At 43.0% G+C, this 23,076-nt stretch overlaps 1 protein-coding gene across 1 annotated transcript in view; it reads right to left on the reverse strand.

Annotated features, from left to right (window-relative positions):
• Nucleotides 1-1,565: 1,565 nt before the first annotated feature.
• LOC132427286 (proprotein convertase subtilisin/kexin type 5) overlaps nucleotides 1,566-23,076 on the reverse strand; it is a 405,656-nt gene continuing 384,145 nt past the window's right edge. Inside the window, exons 25-28 of the mRNA XM_060014607.1 lie at nucleotides 8,913-8,955; nucleotides 7,494-7,630; nucleotides 6,451-6,651; nucleotides 1,566-1,981 (exon numbers count right to left, since the gene is read on the reverse strand). Coding sequence (XP_059870590.1) covers nucleotides 1,842-1,981; nucleotides 6,451-6,651; nucleotides 7,494-7,630; nucleotides 8,913-8,955 — 521 coding nt within the window. The 3' untranslated portion in view covers nucleotides 1,566-1,841. The remainder of the gene's footprint in view (nucleotides 1,982-6,450; nucleotides 6,652-7,493; nucleotides 7,631-8,912; nucleotides 8,956-23,076) is intronic.

The following is a 23,076-nucleotide window of genomic DNA, read 5'->3' on the forward strand; positions in this document are numbered from 1 at the left end:
TTCCACGTCTCTAAAATGAGAGCAAATGATTCTTCCCTTACAGGACTCCTGTGAAGCCAGAGTGAGTTAACCTGTGAAGCATGCGTGGAGTGGCTCAGTAAACGGTGGATCCTCCTCCTTCCTTTCTCCTCTCTCCCGATTTCCTCATCTGTTACCATTCCACCCCCATTCTCAGGCTTCTGTTTTATCTCCCGTTCTCTTTCGTTCCATACTTGGAGTGGCACCAGGAGGCATTGCTTGGTTTCTCTGATGGCGCTCATGGTTAATAAACTGCTGAGCCTTGCTACAGAGAAAACTAGGTAGGTAGGTAGGAAGGTAGATAGCTATGGATACATGGATATAAATGACTGTCGGTCCTGCCGTTCTGCGTGGAAGCTGTTTCCTAGTTTGGAGAGAAAATTTTGTACTGGTTTTCCAGTAGACCACTGACTGATGTACTCTCCCTGGGGGATTTGTTAAGAGTTCAGTTAGCCAGTGCAGAGCAATGCTAGTCCCAAGATTTTCACGAAAGTGATGATGATGAATGTGTTCACTGACCTTATTGGGGTAATCACTTTGCAGCGTACACATATATCAAATCATCGTGTTACACACGGTAAACCTACACAATATTGTATGTCAGTTATATCTCATTTAAGCTGGGGGGAAAAAGATGTTTACTTTCTGAGAGCAGTTATTCAAAGAATAATAACAAAATAATATTCATTAGCTCTTGAGCGCCTGGAAAATCGTTATTATATATCAAGGCCATGGGTTGATTTTGTTTTGACTTTTATCATTTTTATGCTAAAATGTTATATTTAAAAAGATAAAAGTTTTCATTAATTTTATCATATTTAAAAATATATAATGTATATATTTACACATATACATGCATTTGTAATTACACATACGTATCTCACATTCTGGCAGTTGGATATTTTACTCCAATATACTTGGTATAAAATTCTGTAATGTCCTCATTCCTCCACTAGAGGGTACTCTGCACACACAGTTAGCAATCAGGCGTCAGCAAATGGATAAAGTCATCTCCAGCCAGAGCTCTTCTATCATGAAAGATTAGAGACTTAATGTCAACAAGTAAAATTTGACCTTGATCATAGTTTCTCTTTTTGCTACTCCAGAAATTCTAGACTGAACAAGACCTCCCCAACTCAAAAAACAAAAAAGATCACCTTGACCAAGAAAATGTAGTGTCCATCCTTCAAAAATGACTATAACTCAATCCTATAAAACAGGGGTTCTTATTTAAAATTTTTAAAATCAAATAAAGCAATACTCACATGGTTGAAAATGCAGAAAAGGCACATACCGTGAAGTCTCTCCCCTCTCTCCCCATCCCCCTCCAACCTTTTTATACAAACTTTATCTGTTCACAATATTTATCATGTTGCCTTTTTTTTTTTTTTTTGTAACTCAGTGTTCTGGAGACCATTCTTTATCAGTACATAAAGAACCTCCTCATCCTTTTTGATGGCTCCATAGTATTCCATCGTGTGGATGTGTCATGCTTCATTTTTCTACTCTTATTGGTAGCCATTTAGTTTTTTCCAATCTTTGCTATTTCAAACAAGGCTGCAGTGACTGGGAAGGCAAATGGTGCTTTTCTTAAAGATTTGCAAGGACAGAGGATTTTCTTGATAGCCTCTCCCAAGCATAAGCACTTAGCACCTCAGGAATGTCCTTGTATGTTCTAGAAGTCTCCACTGATGAAATTCCTCCCAGTCTTTCCCTTTGGGCGCCCACTTATATTTTGTGTTGTGTTTTCCTCCTCTCTCTGTTTCTCTCACGACTTCTGCATGCCTGCTTGTTCCTCACTGCCCGGCTTCTCGGGTTGGTTTCTACAACACAGAGACTCTCCTCATATTTGATTGTCTTCTCCTCCCTATTTCCCTGTTACCTCTTTTGATTTGAAACTTCCACCTTCGTCGCTCCTGCAGCGGGCTCTTCACCAAAGATGGGCTTGCAGTGGGCACAGGTTCTTTTTTTATTAAAAAAAATAAAGTGTTTTATTTTTTTAATGCAAACAAGATAAAGAAGAACATAAAGTTTGCCCATGATCTTACCACCCAGAAATGTTTACTGTGTATACTTTGGCATATAGATTTCCCATCTTTATAGTGAATGTGTATCATTACATATGTGCATATATATGTAATCATTTACATCTTCTGCATATATAATACCAACCTACATTTTTCATTTAATATTGTACATCTTATAGGCATTTTCTCTTGCCATGAAGATTCTTTGTAAACATTTTTAATGGTTTGTGTATTTGCATGAACCATAATTTCCTTCATTTTTTTCTCGTTACATTTTTAGATTGCTCTCTCCTTCTTTTTGTTATCATAAGTAAAACTGCTGTTATCATCTTTGTACACATTCTTGGTTAAGTCAGGACTCAACTTGGCTATTAGGCATCCCAACTGACCATCATTTGCCCTGCTTTCTGGGACTATTTTTCCCAGACCTGTATTATTCCTTAGGCCCCCAAATTGCTTTCTTTCATGAGCTCAAGGAGGCAGTTTTGAAAGTGAACTAGTGTTTCATGGGTTAAAACTGGATTAGGTTAAAGGGTTAGAGAATAGATTAACTTTTATTGCATCATATGTGCTGCAGGCTTTATATATATTCTTTCATTCAATTCTCCAAAGGACCTTGTATGAGGCAGTTTCATGTTCTCATTTTATAGGTGAGGAAACTGAGGCTCAGAGAGGATGAATATCTTGCTCCAGGTTATGGAGATAGTAAAGAACAGAGCCAGGATTTGAATTCAGGTATGCCGAATGCTAAAGCCTACGGTCACTAGAGAGATGTTTTAGTAATTCACTTTGATTTAAAATAGTTTGGTAGAGGTCAAAGCAGTGATGTACTGGTAACATGGCTCTTTGGAACACGAAACAATAACAAAAACTTGAGTCCTCCTGTTTACCAATTGCTGTGGTGTAAATATTCCCACCATAGCTGATTTTAAGTTGCAATGGTTTAATGGTCCACTCATAAAATTCCTGGATGTTTAATACTCAGTGTAAGGAGATACATGTGGCTCCTTCATACCACTAGGACAAAAGTTTACTTAGCTACCCAGAAACATGTATTTTCTGCACTCTGAGTTGTGATTGGTTAATTAAGTAAAAATCATGTTCTCATTTGTAAGTTAAGTGAGGCAACTGTACACATCTACAAAGTCCTTCTAAAAAAACCAGATTCTCATGGTTTCTTTAAAATTCTCTAAAGTTCAGTTACTATGAAGCCACATATCTCCCCACTATTGAGAATTTTTTTTCACGCGTGAGTGGCTTCCAGTGTTTGTAACTGACTCTGGGATTTCAGTCTTTCTCAGAGCATAGGAATTAAGATCGAAAGACAGGCTAGTGATAAATTGTTAGGATGTGGTCAAAGATAAAAAGTTAATTTACCATGTCTGTGCTTTGTAGATTAGACTACCCATCAGAATATGTAATTAGAGCCTGCTACAAACACGGTTTTAATGAGGGAAATAGGTGGGTAGGGGAAATGTGCAGGAATTATTCCCAAGACTTTCCAGCACTACCAGGGAGCAAACCACTTAAGAAAACCCAAATGATTTAACAGTAATAGGGTACACTGTTTCCATTCCCAACAATGGTTTCAGGAAACCAGCTGAAGCCACCATCTTCTTTCAAAGCCCGTGGCCTGCCACCCCTGAACATTTTCACCAACGGTGGCTCTGCGTGTTGCCTGAGTCACTGCTGATGCCATTGGCAGCAGCCTGTTTAACATTGGTTCTCTTATTGCCACGCAGGGACATTGGCCTAAGTACTCTTCACAATATATTAGTTAGTGACCGGGACAGGGAATCTGGGGATGATCTATACTTTTTTTTTTTTTTTTTTTTTTTGCGGTACGCGGGCCTCTCACTGTTATGGCCTCTCCCGTTGCGGAGCACAGGCTCCGGACGCGCAGGCTCAGCGGCCATGGCTCACGGGCCCGGCCGCTCCGCGGCATGTCGGATCCTCCCAGACCGGGACACGAACCCGTGTCCCCTGCATCGGTAGGCACACTCTCAACCACTGCGCCACCAGGGAAGCCCGATCTATACTTTTGTGCAGTGACTTTTAGGTGGCAGGAAGAATCTCTGGAGATTACTTGGTCTTGGCTGGAGGATTTGTCAGCTGTGGTATGAGGCGTAGGAAAATCTCCATCCTTGGACAAGGATAGGAGGCATTCCCAGGCTCAGCTGTTAATTGACAAAGGGTGATGACCCGTCAACCTCACCACTCTCACCATGAGTAGCCACCTTATTAAGAGAGGAGTTCAGTGGACTCTAGCTGGATTTTTATTTCAAGGGCATTTCCCCGACACATGCTGACATAGACAGTGGGCGTGGTCAGTCTTCAGATGCAAGCATGAGCTTATTGTTTCCACTGGCAGTCGTGTGGGTGAAGAAATGGGCTAAAGTTTGTCCCATCTGCTCTGCCCTACCTGGATCTGAATCTGTGTTTAAAACAACAAAAACAACACAACACTTCGCTGGTACCACCTAGGTAGCGCCGTTCTCTCATAAACACTCTGATTTGTCTGGGCTCCCTCTGAGTTGACCCAGGATGACTGCAATCTGCTTTCCATCATCTTAGAGGTGCGGTTAATTAGTGCTTGTTCTCTGGAACCCTCTGCTCTCCTGTTACAACCTCAACCCTGTTTTTTAAGGAAACGAAGTCAGGAGAAAAATGTAGGCATTGGCTCAAATACTCTCAGGGCCTTGTGGAGTACATTTCTCATTTACTGTCCATTTCGGTGGTACCTAAGCTATGCTGGGGAAGCTGAGCTCCGGTCTTACCTTGCTGAGCTAAGTTTTTCTCGTTGTTCATAGTCTGCATGTCTTATTTCCCAGATCACAGATGTGGGAGAGTGCAGCCATGTCCTTGAGTTTGTTGCTTTCGTCCAGCCGTGAGAAACATTCTCATCTGCTTCCTGAATCCCTTAGTACGAAATCCCCAAGTGGACTCATTCCTCCCTCTCTTCAGAAACAGTACATTTTGGTGGTAGAACACGGAGAGGGGTAGGTGGGATGCTTCGACAGAGGGGGGCGGGCAATCAAGGCCTGATTTCTGCTTGCGAAGTGCGTAGTCCAGTTGAAAGGGACGTGTAATCATTTGGGGAATCAATCTGCTCTGACTCTTGGCTCCCCGAACCTTTTCATCATCTGGACACCAGATAAAATACAGATGTTCTGAGCTAGAAACACACCACCAGACTGTTTTTCTCTTGGCTTGCACTGCCTCTTAAATGCCTGAATGCCAGACAAACTCGTTTTCAGCCTTTCGGTTCAGCTTTAATTCACGGAAGATATCCCGGTCTGGAGTGAATGATTTTCCTCCTAGCTGTGTCTCTGAAATCGGCCAGTGCTCTCCGTGGCCTTTGGCTGCTGGGTTTGTGATGGTCTCCGAGCCGCTCTTCCTTTAAGTCACGTATGCGACACTGTCGAAGTAGACAGCAGCTGTGGATATCCTTCCTCTGAAACCCAGCAAGAGGCTTTTCTCTCTTGCCCCAGATTTATCCTTCCCTCCAGCTCTTAGAAGAATCATCCCAAGCAGACCTGCTTTCAGCTGCTGTTGCTTCTGCACTGGAATGACCTTTTTAAACAAATCCTCGCCTCGAGATCAAAACGGAGAGCATCTCTTGTTTTCATGAACGTCTCTGCATAGAATGTGAGTCAGATTTTTCCAGCAGGAGGAGGATTTTGTTTTTTAACCACCTCAGGCATGGAGAGGTCACTGCAAGGTTGTCATACCTTGCCAGGAAGCCTGCGACCAAGGCTTCAGGGTCTGGAGGCCAATTCTGAAGACTCAGGTGGGAACGAATACACACAGGCCTTTACTGTTAGATTCCCAGCTCCCACACTTTTCCTCCCTCCCGCTCCTTCTCAAGCCCCCCGCTTTCCCCATCTGCAACTAGAGGGGCAACTTTTAAAAGGTAAGCTTGAATGATGGCAAGGTCTAATAATCCAGCCAGAAAGATCAGTCATTTCAGCTGAAGTTCCCATAATTTAGAGTGATTCTTCCTTGTCTAACTGGACAAGCTATCCCACTGGTAGTTTTCTTTTATCTCTTTTCTAATAAAGAGATAAGTGAATGTGATAGAAGCTATTCTGAAATCTTTGAGAAAATGGTAGTCATTTCTCTCTCTGATGCTCTTTACGTGCTCTGCGGTCTACTCCACCCAGGTGGAAACTCAAATGGTCAGATCACTCATCAGTGGCCCTTTGGGTTTTCCCTCCTCGCCAGATGCCAGCCATAGCCTCTTATCCTCTCCCGCAATGAGCATCACAGGGGCTCTGGGACTCCAGGCTTTTCTTTTACTGGCAACCTTCATCTCTTGGGTATCCTGAAAGCAAGGGTTTGGGGGTGGGGGGGGGTGGCAGAGGAGTCAGCTAGACACCTGCAATCTCTCTTGGGAGGTCCATACCATTCCAGAATCTGCCTTCCACCTGGGTCTGGGCCAGATGCACACACGTCCCATGCAGCAGCTGCAACCCTTCTCTGCAGCTGCTACACTGGTTGCGGCCAACACCGGTGCAGGTTTTGCAGGCTCCGTGGCAGGGCTCACATTCTCCCATCTCCGGGTCACCGTAGAAGCCAGGGCCACAGTTCCTCACGCAACTGCCGCCTACATGAGAACACAGAACGGAGGCATGAAGCGCGACCCTGGCTGGCCGAGCCTGGTGCTCTACGCAGGGCCGAGTTCTAAACAGGCCGAAGGGAGGCCGAGGAACATGTTTTAGTTTTTAAAGAAACCATGATGGCATCTGCTTATTTCAACCAAGAATCGTGTCTTAATAAATCCAACGCTTTAAGTCCTCCGAAAGAGGACTGAAAATTCAAGTTGGCTATCAGCTCAAAGGGCTAGGAGCATAGAATAAAAGTTTTCATGTCCTCAAGGCCTTGAAAGACTGCAAATAAAATGATCTCTACGTACAGAATCTCTGAAGGTCGCTGTGGGCTGTCTGCGCCACTCTCTCTCCCACAAACATTCAAGAACCTGGACTATTCTCTTCAACTGGAAGGCTCACAGTATTTACCTTTCCTAACTATTCATTTCCATCAAAGTCAATGAATTGATCAAAATCGAAGACAAAAGATCTTATTTAACTTTTACAGTGCAAGGAATATATAACGCGGATGAAGTGTCAAGGAAAGAGTTATGTTCTAAATATTCCAGGTGACTTCAACTCCAAAGCATTTCTCTTGAGCACCTCTCCCTCCCCTCCATTCACTCTCCTTTCCATCAGCTTAGAGACACTTGAGATTAATTACTGAAATAGGAGCTATGCTTCAATAATAAAAGCAGAAAGAAGGAGTCCTGGTTAATGTTTATTTTCAAACAAAATTAAAATTCCTCCTTGGACAGGAGGCACAGGAGGACTCAAACTGATCAGAGGAGCTCTCCCATTTCTGGGTGGAGCCCTGGAGCCTTGCTGTCACTCTGTACAATGCCGTTTTTGAGCTTACCCAAGAGGAAGAAGCCCTCTTCACACCAGTAGCATTCATCCTGGTCGCAGTTGCCACAGTTGGTATCACATGCTTTGCATTCAGATTCTTCCCTGTAGGTCTTCTCAGGACAGGTTTTATAACACTGGTGTTTGAACCTGGGGGGAGAAGATGGAGTTTCTTCCATGAGCTGTGTTGACATATTTCTCTTTACCACCATCATTTAATCTCCTTGTATGTATCTACACATCATTTCTTTTGAAGTTACAGATAGTCTTTTTTTAAAAAAATTAATTAATTAAATAATTAATTAATTTTTGGCTGCATTGGGTCTTCGTTTCTGCCCGTGGGCTTTCTCTAGTTGCGGCGAGCGGGGGCCATTCTTCATCGCGGTGCGCGGGCCTCTCACTGTAGCGGCCTCTCGTTGCGGAGCACAGGCTCTGGACGCGCAGGTTCAGTAGTTGTGGCTCACGGGCCCAGTTGCTCCGCGGCATGTGGGATCTTCCCGGACCGGAGCACGAATCCGCGTCCCCCGCATCGGCAGGTGGACCCTCAACCACTGCGCCACCAGGGAAGCCCGAGACATACCATCTTTGATTTGTAGATTTTTAACAGAGAACTTTGGGGGTGATGGTTATCTGCATTTCACTTAACCTAGTGGTCCGTGTCTCTCATTACTCATGGGAGGATTAAGAACTAACGAAACGGACTTCCCTGGTGGTGCAGTGGTTAAGAATCCCCCTGCCAATGCAGGGGACACGGGTTTGAGCCCTGGTCCGGGAAGATCCCACATGCCGCGGAGCAACTAACACCATGCACCACAACTACTGAGCCTGCGTGCCACAACTACTGAGCCCGAGAGCTTAGAGCCCATGCTCCGCAACAAGAGAAGCCACTGCTATGAGAAGCCCGCACACCGCATCGAAGAGTAGCCCCCACTCGCTGCAACTAGAGAAAGCCCGTGCGCAGCAACGAAGACCCAACGCAGCCAAAAATAAATAAATAAATAAATAAAAATAATAATAAAAAAAAGAACTAACGAAACACCTGGCTTCATCCTGGACTGTCTGACTCCCTTTAAGGATGAGGTCTCCGTGCAGACATTTGGAAACAGCTTGCTTGGGGTCAGGTATGTTATTAAAATCTGTCCATAAACAGCAAGGTCTGAATCTTGGTAACCCATGGCAAGATTCCTAGACACCAGTGTCAGGCTGGGTGACTTCCAGGACCAAGAAGGAGAGGACCTCCTTTCAAGGCAAGAAAACAGCTGCACTCTTATTGCTAAATGCAAGAATTGTTCATTAATAGCCTGACAGGGGAGAGTTGCTTCAGGCTGCAGGGTCTCTCTGCTTTAATCACTGGATTTAGGATTAAGTCAGTAATGCTTAAACTGCAGAAGGAGTTAGTGCCATGAAAAAAAACCAAAAACACCAGACTTACATGTAATACCCCATAGTGCATGATGTGCAGGTTCCTGGATCATCTGGAAAAGAATTATAATAATAAAAATAATCATCATCGAGTTCATCATTTGCAAAACCAAGCTTTGGAAAAGCTGTGGCTTGAGACAAATACTTGTGGGATAGTTTCGTGAAATATACTGTCAAGAAATGATATTTGAATAGATTGCACCATTTTTAATTAATAACAAGATGTACGCTAGGATTTATCTTTCTCAAAGCTAGTAAAATAAGAGTTCTCATAAAAACTTGGCCCTGACTTTCAAGGAGGAATAGGCCCAAGCTACGGGGTCTTCAAATTGCTGATCAAGAATGACCTACGGGAAGAAACTCCTGGCCACTACCGAGGTAAAGGCGTCAAGCACGTCCACACACACATTTGGAAGGGGCTGCAAGCTTCCAGCCACGCGTGGTGGGTTTTTCATGAGTTAGCCCAAATGCCTGCCAATGTGAGGGAGTGTCGTTTGGGAAGCTCCTTTGAAATCTGGACAATTATTTTTTTCCAATACAGTATCCACTTTGTGTTCTGCACTTCACCACCCTCTTAAAGAAACAGTCCTGCTCTCATTAAATACAATGATTCAATGTGTCCCTGTTGGCTCAGAGAAGGGCTCTTTCCTACAGCTTTCAGGGGATTTAATGAGACAGAAAGGACATTGAGAATCACTGACTCAGTCTATTTCCCTCCCTCCTGTCCCTCCCTGAAAGATGCCAACTCCCAGATCCAATTATCAAGACAATTCTGTGACTTCCTCTGGCCTGCAATTCTCGTGAGTAACAGGGTTACCTCCATTAAGTTCTTTCTGTGATCTAACCTATACTCCAGTTCTGCTCTTTTCATTCTAAAAGGAGACGGAAAACAATTGCTCCTTTGGAAACATTCCTCTGGGTATATGAGGATTTGTGTCACCTTTAACTTTATTTAAACTAAATAAAGTTATGTCCTTTGAACTTTGTGCCTTGTTTTCCTTCCTAATCTATTCTAGGCTTTACTCTGGTTTTCAAGAAGTCTGCCCCTTGGTGGTAGAGTCAACCTCACCCACATCTTTTTGTTTGTTTGTTTGTTTTTTGTGGTGCGCGCGGGCCTCTCACTGTTGTGGCCTCTCCCATTGCGGAGCACAGGCTCCAGACGCGTGGGCCCAGCCGCGACATGTGGGATCCTCCCGGACCGGGGCACGAACCCGTGTCCCCTGCATCGGCAGGCGGACTCTCAACCACTGCACCACCAGGGAAGCCCCTCACCCGCATCTTTAGTCAGACTTTCATCTTGGGTCCTCCTCCTCGAGGTGCCGCAAGACGATACGACTGTGTCTTACACATACTACGACTAATGCATGTGCCAAAGTTATAGTGGAGAATTTCTAGAAGATGTTTTGCCATGTAAGCAGGGATCCTTAGAACCTTCTGGAAATAGCCTAGTGATGATATAGGCTGGCCTGGGAACTGGGCTACCTGTTTCTAATTTGAAGTTTTAACCCTGGCTTACCTGTCTTGTGGACTCGCGTAAGCGTCACGCTACTTTCTGGGTGCTGACTTCTGCAGGTTGGATAACACGGTTGCTAAGCTCCCCGAAAGTCTAAGATTCTGAAGCTGAGTCTTGGAGGAGTTGGCAGACTATGGCCCACTCGGGGACCAAATCCAGTCAGGCCCCTTTTGTTTGCATATTGTGTACGAATGCTTTCATGTTATAGCATCGGAGTGGTTGCAGTAGAGTTAGAAAGTATTTACTATCTAGTATTTATTTACTTTACAGAAGATATGTGCCGGTCCTTGCCTCAAGCACTGTTGGCTCATGTCTGTCCTGTTCGCTTCTGTTAGATAACGCAGGTGTAAATGTTATTATCTTAATAGCTGGTCCCAGAGTTCCTCTAAAGGAGAGAACTGTCTGTATTTAGGAAAATATCTTGCTGAGCTACTTGGGATAGAAGTTTAATCGGAAGGATTAAACAAGAGTCAAGACAACCAAGGAGATAGCCAGGCCCTTCTGCAGGAGGCCGTGGTTTGCTCATGGGAGGGAAATGGTTTTTATGTCTGGGTCAACGTGGTTTGCTATAGGGTGACTAGAGCAGGACAGTGAAATGAATCACAAACCAGGGAAACTAAATGGAATCAGGAATCTGAATTTAGAGGTGCCATGAGAAGGAAAACTCACTGGAATTCTTAGAATTCTTGGGGGAGGGCTTTATGCTTCTACAATCCATTGATTGGGGATCTGAATCCATCTTAAGGGCGTGCAAAGGTCCCGATGAACGCTAGTGGTTATACTGGGTAAGTTTTCTTCCTGCTCCTAGTCTGTGCTTGCATCTACAGTCTTTTCAGTTCTGTTCCTAAATAAGTTGCTACTACTCGGCTTGCATTTGGGCAGCTTTCCTGTTCCCTGCCTGTCCCTGATGAACATATTTGACAGTTTTGCTAATTTGGCAAGGGCTAGGGAAATTCTAATCCTGTTCTCTAATGTTCTGACCATCCCTCCCATCTAGGAACTTAATGAGTTTGCTCTCTGCTCCCTTAAGCAGGTCAGTGATGAAAATGTGAAACAGAACCAAGCCTCAGAAATGTGCAAACCAATGTAATCTCCAGTCCAGGGACTTTTCCAGCCCAGTTGCACAGTGAACTTGGTACCTTTACAACAGTTTGCATAAATGAATAAGGCATAGAACGGGAACTCTGTCTTATAACAGCCCATGAATGCCCACTAGTCTTTCTCATTATTAACAGTTCTAAAGCGTTAAGAGTTATTTAGAAACATTTTTCTACCGCAGAATATCCACAAGTCAAACATAAGCTAAATGGATTTAGCTTGACCACTGAGAGGCAGCTGCTGTGGGATTAAGGAAAGGTAACAATTCCAAACCTAGAAATTGACTCTAAGTCAAGTTGGCATTCGGTTGGTAAGGAGGGCTTAAGGAGGAAGGTGAATTTTCCTGACTTCTGATACGTGTGTGTGTATGTTGCGGTGAGGAGTGAAGGGGTGGTGTTTGAAGAGTGTAAACAAGCTAGGATTGTTAACTGTCTTGGAAGCTTTACCCCAAACAGGGTATTTAAATAGCTCTGGTTATTTGATCTTGTCAAACTTTGAGCTGAGAGAGCATATTTTGAGGAGGGATGGGGCAAGTTCAGACAGAATTCAGAGAGAGACTTCCACTTTTAGAAAAAAAGCCTTCAGAAGCAGCCACTGGCTTTCAGCTGCTCACATCCCAGCTAAGGAGAATGTGCGAGCAGATGGCTTGCCAAGATGGGGATACAGCCTTCATTTCTTGAGAAAATTTGTTTTATTGTCTCATTTTTATGGAGTGGGGTGAGTAGGACTACAGCGTCCACTCTGTCTGGACAGAGCTACGTGATTCTCTGCGTCACCTTTCCACTGTTTCCTTGGAGACCAGCAGGGCTGGAACTCACCACAAATGCACTGTCCCCATGGAGACATTGACTCCTGCTGTCAGTGTCACCTTCAGTGGTCAACTTACGTCCTCTGACATTTTATTTTGTTCTCAGTAATACCTGTAGCCTTCACCATCGAATAGGGGTGGATTAGGACCACATTAGGAGTTCTGTACGTCTTACTTACAAACTATATTGGAAAAGGGATATTTTAAACTTGAGATGGAGCTGAACATTTAAAAATGTCCAGAGAAAAAAATTTATTTTTATGGTTTACATAAACTTTGAGTCGCGTAATTAAAAATACATACAATCTAAAATGACTCTAATTTGCTTTCTCTAAATTTTTGTTTCTTATTGTATGTTTCTTTTTCGTTTGAGGGAGACAGAAGAAACTCGGTGTCTCAAGACTAGCCTTTTATCGTATAGTATCTAGATATGCCAGAATTAGCCAGGGTTTAGATATATTGTTTAGGCAGAATTGCGTCTCTGTAAAACTGTGGGGAAAAGTTAATGTCAAGGTGCTCCTAACTTGCCTTGGGCTATTTCTCTCAAAATACATTTTTAGGCTTCTATGACTTTGTCCATACCCCGTGCTAGCCAGGCTTCCCTCTACTACTGCCTATTGAAACCTATCTGTCGCATGTCCCATTACTGCAAAGACCTACTAGGTTACTGCCTAGAATGCTAGACTAACGGGCATGTTAAACTTGCAGTCTTGGGAGGCTCCTAAGCTCTCACCTACCTCAGTCTCTTCTCAGCTGTCCTAGACTCATTAGGGTCCTTCTACCTTGGCCTCTTAGGCCACATCTGTGCCATAAAACAGCACCCACCTCATTGTAATTCAGCATACCTTAGAGGCTTGCTTTTCTCAGGTGATCTCGACTTTTTGGCTCAGTCACCTTTACAGGTCCAATCACCTATACCATAGGCTTGACCAAACTTGGGGCTTTACTTGCCTTCCCAGTGCCTCCCACACTCAGGCAAAGCATTAGACCAAACTGATGCTCCAGCCATACTTTATAGGTTTCTAGCCCCCATAACTCTCCGAGCTCCATAATACTGCCAATCAAAAGCAGTAGTCCCCATAGTTTTTTGAAATATGGTTTAAAAAAAAATGAGCAGGTACCTGCGATGCATATATGTGCGTGTGTAAATTATTTATATGTATTGCTACATGAATATTTTACATACATGAAAAAGGCACGCTAGGGCTTCCCTGGTGGCGCAGTGGTTAAGAATCCACCTGCCAATGCGGGGGACATGGGTTTGAGCCCTGTTCTGGAAAGATCCCACATGCCGTGGAGCAACTAAGCCCTTGCTCCACAACTACTGAGCCTGCTCTCTAGAGCCCGCGAGCCACAACTACTGAGCCCATGTGCCACAGCTACTGAAGCCCACGCACCTAGAGCCTGTGCTCCACAACAAGAGAAGCCACCGCAATGAGAAGCCTGACCACTGCAACAAAGAGTAGCCCCCGCTCGCCCCAACTAGAGAAAGCCGGTGCACAGCAACGAAGACCCAACGCAGCACCCCCCCCCCCCCCGCAAAAAAAGGCATGCTAAAATAGAACGTTTAAGAGAATAACCTAAAAATAATTTTGAATACAAGTTCTATATTTTTCTGCAGCCCAGTGGATTGTCTTGCACCCTTCTCTTTGAAGACCACTGACTCAGGCCACACCTAACCAAAAGCCACATCTGAGCTAATGACTTCATATGTTAAACTTCCAAGAATATGTCTTACGTTTGGTTCCTTAAAGTTATAATTGAAAGGAGTGACTCTCTGATGGGTTCATTCATATGCATATATTTATAGATAAGGACTCCCTGCACTTGGCTTCTGGCCCTTATTTACAGACAGACTATATAATTCTAATCAGCTTGTTCACCCAGCACTTTTGGGGTGGAGGAGAAGTTGAAAATATAGACATGAATGAACGTGTTTGAGTGATAGGGCTAGATTCTACTTTCTCCACCTTTCCACCACCCACTATAGCTTGAGTACATAAATTTATTCCCAGAACAAACTTTCTAGATGAAAATAACCAATACTTACATCCCTGCAAAAGACAGCCTAAAAGTTCATCTGTTGGGAATAGGGTAAAAAAAATCTGGTACATTTGTACAAGATGGGCTAGTACACAGCCATTAAAATTTTGTTTCTCAGGAGTGTTTAAAGATATGAAAATATTTTCAAGATAGGCTAGGGAAGAAAGGATGATAATCTGTATCTAGATACATGTGTAACCTATCTATCTATCTGTATAGATACAACTTTATCAAAAATCAGAAGAAAAAGCTAAAATGTTAATAGTAGTTATGTGTGATTTATCTCATTTATGTGTCTGTGTATGTTTCCACATTTTCCTAATAAATGTGTGTTATGGAATTAATTAGAATCAAAAATGCTATTAAGGGAAGAAAGAAAGTGCTCAGGTTACGAATTCTAGGGGTCATTTGGGCCGCGTGTTCGGAAACACTCTCCTCCCACGGATCACCCCCAAGGGAGCCGGCCTTTTGGTTCTGCCCTTCATTTTCTGGCCCTTTCCTGCCTACTTCTGTTTTCTCATCTTTCCATTTTGTTTCTCAGCATTCCCTAATTCTACATCACTGGGACAAGACTGACGTTCTTCCATGGGGCGTGGTTAAAACAGTGGCAGATGTTTGTATAAACTCCTTTTAAAAAATTCACTTTTAATACGAATTGTTTTTCTGATAGGATTCTGTAAAGGAGGCAGACGACTAGGAAATGGGGTTGCTCTTGGCTCTGCCTCTGACTCCCTAAGTCAGGGAGGGCTGTCACTTGGGCCAGCCATTCTTAAACCACCCTTTATGAGCACCTGCAGCCTTGTTGGAGCAGCAGCAGAATGTCCACCCCCTGCTGAGATGCACTACTGCTCCCTTTGAGGAGAGAGACAGCATTACAAGCAGCCAGTACCTAAATTGTTTAGGGAGATAATTAAGCACATTGTCAATAATGCATATTATCCCAGAGTAAATGTGTACTTAGTTACTGCACAGTGCTGTACAAATTTGTAGGCGAGTCATGGAAATTCTTCAATCTACCCAAGGAAAATGAACTGGGTTAAGAGATTTATAGGCCCAAAGAATGCAACTAATTATAAGCCTAGCACTAGAAAGTACATAATCCAAACCTGCTTTGCACTTAAAATTGCTTCAAATAGGGAACACTCAAATATGAAATGGACCCTCTGACAGCTTTGCCAAAGCAGAAGATTTTTTCTGGAAGGTTCAGTGGTGCTGGGATACAAAGTATTTGGTTAGGGGGACTGTTGATGGTTTTCAGTCATTTTGTCCTCAATAGTGTCCAAGGACAATGAATAAATATTTGAATTGGCAGTAATGCTAATAGTGCAGCTGACAGTGGGGCACAACACACTGGAGGGACACAGTAGTAGAAGAGACATGAATAAATAATCTAAATCATTGGCTACAAATGTTGGCTAAAGAAGGCTCAGTTCTCTGTTCGACTTTAGTCTTTACCAAGTCTCCTGATTCCAGCAATGGAATAGCATAATAGGCAAGCTGCTTATGGATTTCCATCCTTCTCTAACTCAACTAGCCGGTAGAAGTGATGGCTGAATATACACAGCTGAGTTCCTGTGAGGACTGCTCACTACAGTTGTATGTTCATTCACTTATTCATTCGTTCTGGAGCTTACATTTTAGGGGGAAAACAGACAAGAAAAGAAAAAGCAGATGATTATTAGAATGTAAATGTCAATCTTCAATGAATGTATGAACATGGCTGGTTCATACATTCATGGAAGTCTAAAATGCAGACTCTATGAAGACAGTGTGTTTTATTTTTCTGTACCTTAATACTAACAGTATTGCCTGGCACATAGCAGATGCTCCAGAAATAGGCATTGAATGAAGAAGGAAGACATAAATAAGTACACACATTCAGATAAAGGGTTAGAAGTGATGAGACTAGAGTGGAGAAGGGAAGTGTTAGATGGGCTAGTTGGGAGAGAGCCTTTCAAGAATTGACACTTGACTAGAGATTGGAATGGTAACAAGGAGTTAGTCATGTGAAGTTCTGCGGGCAGAGTGTTCCAGACAGAGGCTAAGAAAGCTTGATCTGTTCAGGGAACGTCAAGAAGGTCAGTGGGGCTAAAGGGAATAAGGAGAAAGGGAGAGAGTCAGGATATGAGGCCAGGTTCAAGGGCAGGATCAGATCAAATATGGTCTTCTAGGCCAAGGTAAGAGTTTTGCATTCTAATCTAAGAGTAATAGGAAGCCATGAGAAGCTGTATTAGAAAATAACTTATTTTACTGTAAACATGGTTACCTTTATTAAATCATGCAAAACCACGATTCCATGTAACATGTTTGAGAAACACCCTTTTAAGGAATATACTAGAGGGAAAATGATTAGAGATAAACTAAGACTGTGGCTGCAGTCATGAAGGAAAATAGATTTCGGGACTTCTCTGGTGGTCCAGTGGTTAGGACTCCGCACTTCCACTGCAGGGGGCATGAGTTTGATCCCGGGTGGGGGAATTAAGATCCTGCTTGCTGTGCAGTGTGGCCAAAAGCATCAGATTTGAGAGAAATTAAAAAGATAGAAGAATAGATGATAAAATGTGAGAGGTAGGGAGGCAGGATGATTCCCTGACTCTGGCTTGAGCACCTGGGTGGATGGAAAAGGAGGAGAACTTGGCAGTGAAATGACTTAGGAGCAATAAACACATACTTAATGGAAAGCAGTCCATACACTGCTTTTTGTATTGTAAGGAGTAGATGCAGAAAAGAAAGGCAACCTTTGCTCTCAAGGAGTTTGCAATCTGGTAAGGGGACAGCAATTAACAAAGCTAATTAAAGAAGACATCATGATGTGGCAAAATGTAAAATAGATGAAAGAACCTTTAATCTAGAGCACTGCAGAAATATTTGTTTAGGGCCAGAGAGAAACCCAGTTATGATTCTTCTCTCTTCCCCCTTAATTAGGAGAAATGGAGAAATTCAGAGCATTCTTAATTAGGAGAAATGGAGAAATTCAGAGCATTCTTATTATAGTTAGGGTTGCCAGATAAAATACAAGACTGAAATGGGAACCCAAGGACTACAGTTTCAGTGTAAGGATGAATTAAAAATAAACTTGCCAGGAGAAGAGGACAGAAAAAAAATCATCCTGGTCTTAGCCTTGGATAGATTAAAATATCAACAGCAAACCTCCTCTGAGAATTTGTAACCACACACTGGATCTTACATCGAGTTTTTAATCAGAATTCATTTTATCTATGTGTTCTAAAACACCTCAAAAGGCAAACTCAATTTAAGCTAGTTCCAGGTAGGTAGTATCCATAGGTAATTGGAAGAAGCAAATGCAAATCCTCTCTAGAGAAAGGTAATCTTAACCCAGATCTCAAACTATGATCACATTCAAGGAGAATGGTCACAGTTTAAAAACATAAACCATAAGGAAATCAGGTGCTCTGAGTGAAAGTCAGCAGAAATAACAGACAGCAGAATCAGACCCACAGAGACTACAGATCTTGAAATTATCTGACATGGAATATAAAAATAACAAATATTTAATATTTTTAAAGAAATAAAAGAGCATCTTGAACACAAAAAAGTAACCAAACAGTTTGAAAAGAACCAAATATAACCTCTATAAGTGAGAGACAGGGACAAAAAAATTTGAATTTAAAACTCAATAGATAGGTTAAGCAGATAAGGCATAAGAGGAAGAAAACTAGTAAACTCAAAGATAGATACAAAGACTGAAAATTCAGTCCAGAGAGACAAAAAGAGAGAAAACAGGAAAGAGTGATGAGAGATAATGGAGGTTGAAACAACGAGGTCTAACATATATCAAAGTTCCAAAAAGAGATAATATTGGGTTGGCCAAAAAATTCGTTCAGGTTTTTCCGTAGGATGTTACAGAAAAACCTGAAAGAAGTTTTTGGCCAACTGAACAGAATGGGAAAGAGACAATATTCAAAGATAATAGAATACCTGGGAATTTTACAGAATTGTTAAAAGATACTAAGAATTAGTCCCAAGAAACAGCATAAAGATATAATTATGTTTTTAATCTGCAAGAAGACCCATCATACTAAAATTGCAGAATAACCAAGAAAACGAACAGCTCATAGACTGTGAAGAAAAATAAAGAGACTTAGTAAAGAAGAAGAAAGAAAATACTTTGAGAAGAGGATATGAAAATTTGGTGAATGAGAGCATCAGTCATTTCAGAAAGACACTAAAACAGTGGCAGAAGGTTCTTTGAAATTTTGATGAAAGACTTGGACTCATAACATATAAGGTCCAGAAGGGAACTTAAGCTCAAGGCCCAGCTTATATGTCCTAAGAGTATGAAGCATTTTTGTTCATTTCTTTTGAGTCCGCTAGTTCTTCCAAAAGCATGAGTCTTTTTTTCTGAGCTTCCAGTTAAATTTTTATTGATGCTGCCACTCTTATTCAGTTGGGATATTGTGAATTATTAATGACCTGCTGTAGTCAGGGAATATATCTTACTTATCTCTGCAACCCTAGAGCTTAGCGATATGCCCAGCATTAATTCATTCCTTCTACAAATATATTTTGAGTTTTACTATATGCTAGGGCTACAGTGATGACTAATTCCTGTACAATATGGAGCTCAGCGTCTAGGGGGCAATGCAGCAAGTAAAAAGGTATTGTAATGAGTGCTGTGTGATCAGTGTTACTAACGGAATTGTGAATGATTTACGAAGAAGAAAATAGGGTGTATATTGGGGGGTGTTCCCTGAGGAAGTGACAGCTTAGATGAGACCTGAAAAATGAGTTTGAGGGAGGGAGGGAGAAGGAGAGAGAGAGAGAGAGAGAGAGAGAGAGAGAGAAGGAAAGGACCTTTTTATGTGGAAAGGCCTGGAGGTAGAAAGAGTTAAATATATGGAAATAATTCCTTAAGTAAAAGGGCTCATGAGATTCTCCTTGAAGAAACTGTAGAGGGAGTGGCAAACTCTTGTTAGAATACAGCATAGATGCCCTCGCCTTAAAAACATACAGGTTTTTAAATAAAAGAATGCAAAAAGTACAAAAGTGGATTGCAAAGAATTTGAGGTAGAGTGAAGAGTAGACGTTAGGGCTCGAGGAAGCAGGAAAAGACAGGAGAGAGAAGACAGAAGAGACCAGTGGCTGGATTATGAAGAAGTTTTACATCACACTCAGGGATACAGACTTTACCCAGAGCCGTGGGAAATCATTTTAAATTCATAGGCAGTTGTCACAACCAGGTTTAAATTTTAGAAAGTCATTTTTGCACTATAGAGACTGGATTTTGAGAGTGAAAGAGTGAATTAGGGAGACAAGTTAGAAGACTATTGCAGTATCCAAGTGAACTGTGTTCGTGACCTGAACTAAAGTATAGTCATGGATGTGGGTCGAAGTGGGCAGAGTGAAAAATGTTTAGGAAGTAGAAATGACTGGGTGACTGGATTGAATTATGTCCCCCCAAACAATTTATTCAAGTCCTAACCCTTGGTGCCCGTGAATGGGACCTTACTTGGAAATAATGAAGTTAAGATGAGGTCCTACTTGATTAGGGTGGGCCCTAAATCCAATGACTGATGTCCATATAAGAAGGCACATGAAGACAGACACACAGACACAGAAGGAAGATGGTCATGAGGCCACTGAGGCAGAGATTAGAGTCATGAAGGTATAAGCCAAGGAAGGCAAGGATGGCTAGCAACGACCCGAAGCAAGGGAGGTGAGGAACGAGCCTCCCTCAGAGCCACCAGAAGTGAGTCACTTGTGCTGATGCCTTGATTTTGGACTTCTGGCTTCCAGAACTGTGAGACATACACATTTCTGTTGTTTCAAGCCAGCTCAATTTGCGGTTCTTTGTCACAGCAGCCCTCGGAAACTAATGCAGTGATACACTGAGTGTTTAGGGTCCACCATTTTTCTCTGTGTTTCTGCCTTGCTCTCTAAAATATTGGAAAGATAGCTACCAGTCCTTCTGTCTAGTTCGCCTACTTCTTTTTAAGGGGAAGAGGAATGCTCTGTCCCGTGTGATTGGTGAGTTTGGGAGAAGGGATGCAGCATGCTTGAGATGGGAAATTTCATAAAGGCAGGAGGAGTGTTAGGATGCTCATTTTTTTTGTAGCTCTAATACACATTCTCCACTTTGGCCTTATAAACAATCAAGTTGATATTTTTATCTTTTTTTCCGCATGACACCCCTGCCAAAACTTAATGCTCACTTGTTTCTGAACTGTGGAGAGAGGTATTCCTAACAAAGCCCAGAGAGAGAGGGAGAAATAATGGTTTCTAGGAATTTTGGCTTGAGCAGCTGAGTGGTACTATATTTGCAGCCATACACTGAGGAGTAGCGGTTGTTGAGGACACAGGTGGGAGGTGACAGCATGTAGAAGGTGCTTGATATATTGGCTGAACTGAAGGTGGTCCAAGCCCCTCGTTTTAAGGATGAGTAAACTGAGCACCAAGTCTTGTCCAAGATCATAGAGAACAAATGCAGATTTGCAAACTTCTGCTTCTGTGAATTCCAAGTGATTTTTCTATTTTCTCCACTCCACCTCTCTTTAAGATTACACATCCTTGCTTAAAAATATTCCCACACTCATTCTAAAAGACCATAATATGCAGGCTTACTATGCTATTTAAGACCACTGATCCCTGACTTCCCTGGTGGCACAGTGGTTAAGAATCGACCTGCCAGTGCAGGGGACATGGGTTCGATCCCTGGCCTGGGAAGATCCCACATGCTGCGGAGCAACTAAGCCCGTGTGCCACAACTACTGAGCCTGCACGCCTAGAGCCTGTGCTCCCCAGCAAGAGAAGCCACTGCAATGAGAAGCCCACGCAATGCAACGAATAGTAGCCTCTGCTCACAGCAACTAGAGAAAGTCCGCGTGCAACACGGAAGACCCAATGGAGCCAAACATAAATAAATAAAATAAATAAATTTTTATATATATATATATATATATAATATATATATATATATAAGACCACTGATCCCTCTACCAGTTAGCAAAAGCCCACATCACATTGTCAGCTAAAGAATGTCTGTCCAGGCCATAGCCTTGGGACACTTCATCTGGACTTTGCACCAACAGTTTACCCAAATCATTTAAGTCAGAGCCCTCCGCCCCGTACAGAAGGGCTCCGTGGGATATTTCATCATTGCAGTTTTCATTTCAAGACTTTGCTTGGAATCTCCAGTCAGGATACTCTGCCAAAGTTAAACTGCCTGGAGCAAAACAGAGCCATCCTTTGGATCCTTTTTTTAAATTTAATTTTTTATTTTTGGCTGCATTGGGTCTTCGTTGCTGTGCACAGGCTTTCTCTAGTTGCGGCGAGCAGGGGCTGCTCTTCGTTGCGGTGTGCGGGCTCTAGGAGCATGGGCTTCAGTAGTTGTGGCTCACAGGCTCTAGAGCACAGGCTCAGTAGTTGTGGCACACGGGCTTAGCTGCTCCGTGGCATGTGGGATCTTCTCCGACCAGGGCTTGAACCCGTGTTCCCTGCGTTGGCAGGCGGATTCTTAACCACTGTGCCACCAGGGAAGCCCGGTCCTTTGGATTCTGCAGTAAGTGTCTGGGGCTGCAGGAGCCAAGCTGGAGGAGGCAGAGGGACTGGGCATGCAGTCCCACCAAAACCCTATGCTTCAGGAGTTGGAAAATCCTTTCCTTTCATTTCTTGACTCTGCTGAGGTACATTTCACAACCTCAGCATCCAGGGAAGCTCTCCAGCTAAATACATCATTAGAAAAAAGGGAAAACCAAGACAACATACGTTGATCTCCCTTTGCTGCCTAAACAGAAACAAACTGCTGAAAAACAAAATTTATTCTCTAACAGACATATTTTCTGGTCATTACTTTTTGCCCAAATTGCTCACCTGTGTAAGCAAACTAGAACTTGTGTAAACAAGTCCTGTTATCTGGAAGCATTCTGTGTGATAGGCTCTTAAAGAAGAAAAATAAAAGAGCCTCTTACATTTTTTTTTTTTTTTTGCGGTACGTGGGCCTCTCACTGTTGTGGGAGTGTAAGAGGCTTGGGCTTCCCTGGTGGCGCAGTGGTTGAGAGTCCGCCTGCCGATGCAGGGGACACGGGGTCGTGCCCCTGTCCGGGAAGATCCCACATGCCGCGGAGCGGCTGGGCCCGTGAGCCATGGCCGCTGAGCCTGCGCGTCCAGAGCCTGTGCTCCACAACGGGAGAGGCCACAGCAGTGAGAGGCCCGCGTACCGCAAAAAACAAACAAACAAAACCCTACGTTTTATGGTGTTTCTTCAATAGAATGGAGTTCACAGGAGGCACACTTGAAACTATGGCTCTGACTAAGAACTACACAAATCCACACACATGATCCCCTGCAACCGGTGATATTGCAGCAACTCTTGTCAGTGTGAGCTTTTCCAATAACACTCTGCATGTTATTTAGAATAAGAAGGGAATTAGTTCTCAGGTGCAGAGGAACACAGTACCTGGAGCTGAGCGTGTGCATGTGTACGTGTGTGGGGTGGGCTAGGCGAGAAGAAGGGAGAGACCCTCTGAGCACATTCTCCAAAAGTGGTAGTTTTTCAAGATTTCTTAAATGTACTAGACTGAGGTGAGGATTATAGGAATTAGGAAAAAGCTGAAAAAATGTTAGAAGCAGCACTGTGAGCACAACATTGATTTATCTAGAGAAGGTAGTGGAAGATGAGAAACGTTTCTATGTTATTTGCTCCTCCACCTATTAATGAAGGGCACGTGTCCTGGTCTCCAGCATACAGTTAGT

Source organism: Delphinus delphis, chromosome 6, assembly GCF_949987515.2.
Source record: "Delphinus delphis chromosome 6, mDelDel1.2, whole genome shotgun sequence".
Lineage (NCBI taxonomy): Eukaryota > Metazoa > Chordata > Mammalia > Artiodactyla > Delphinidae > Delphinus > Delphinus delphis.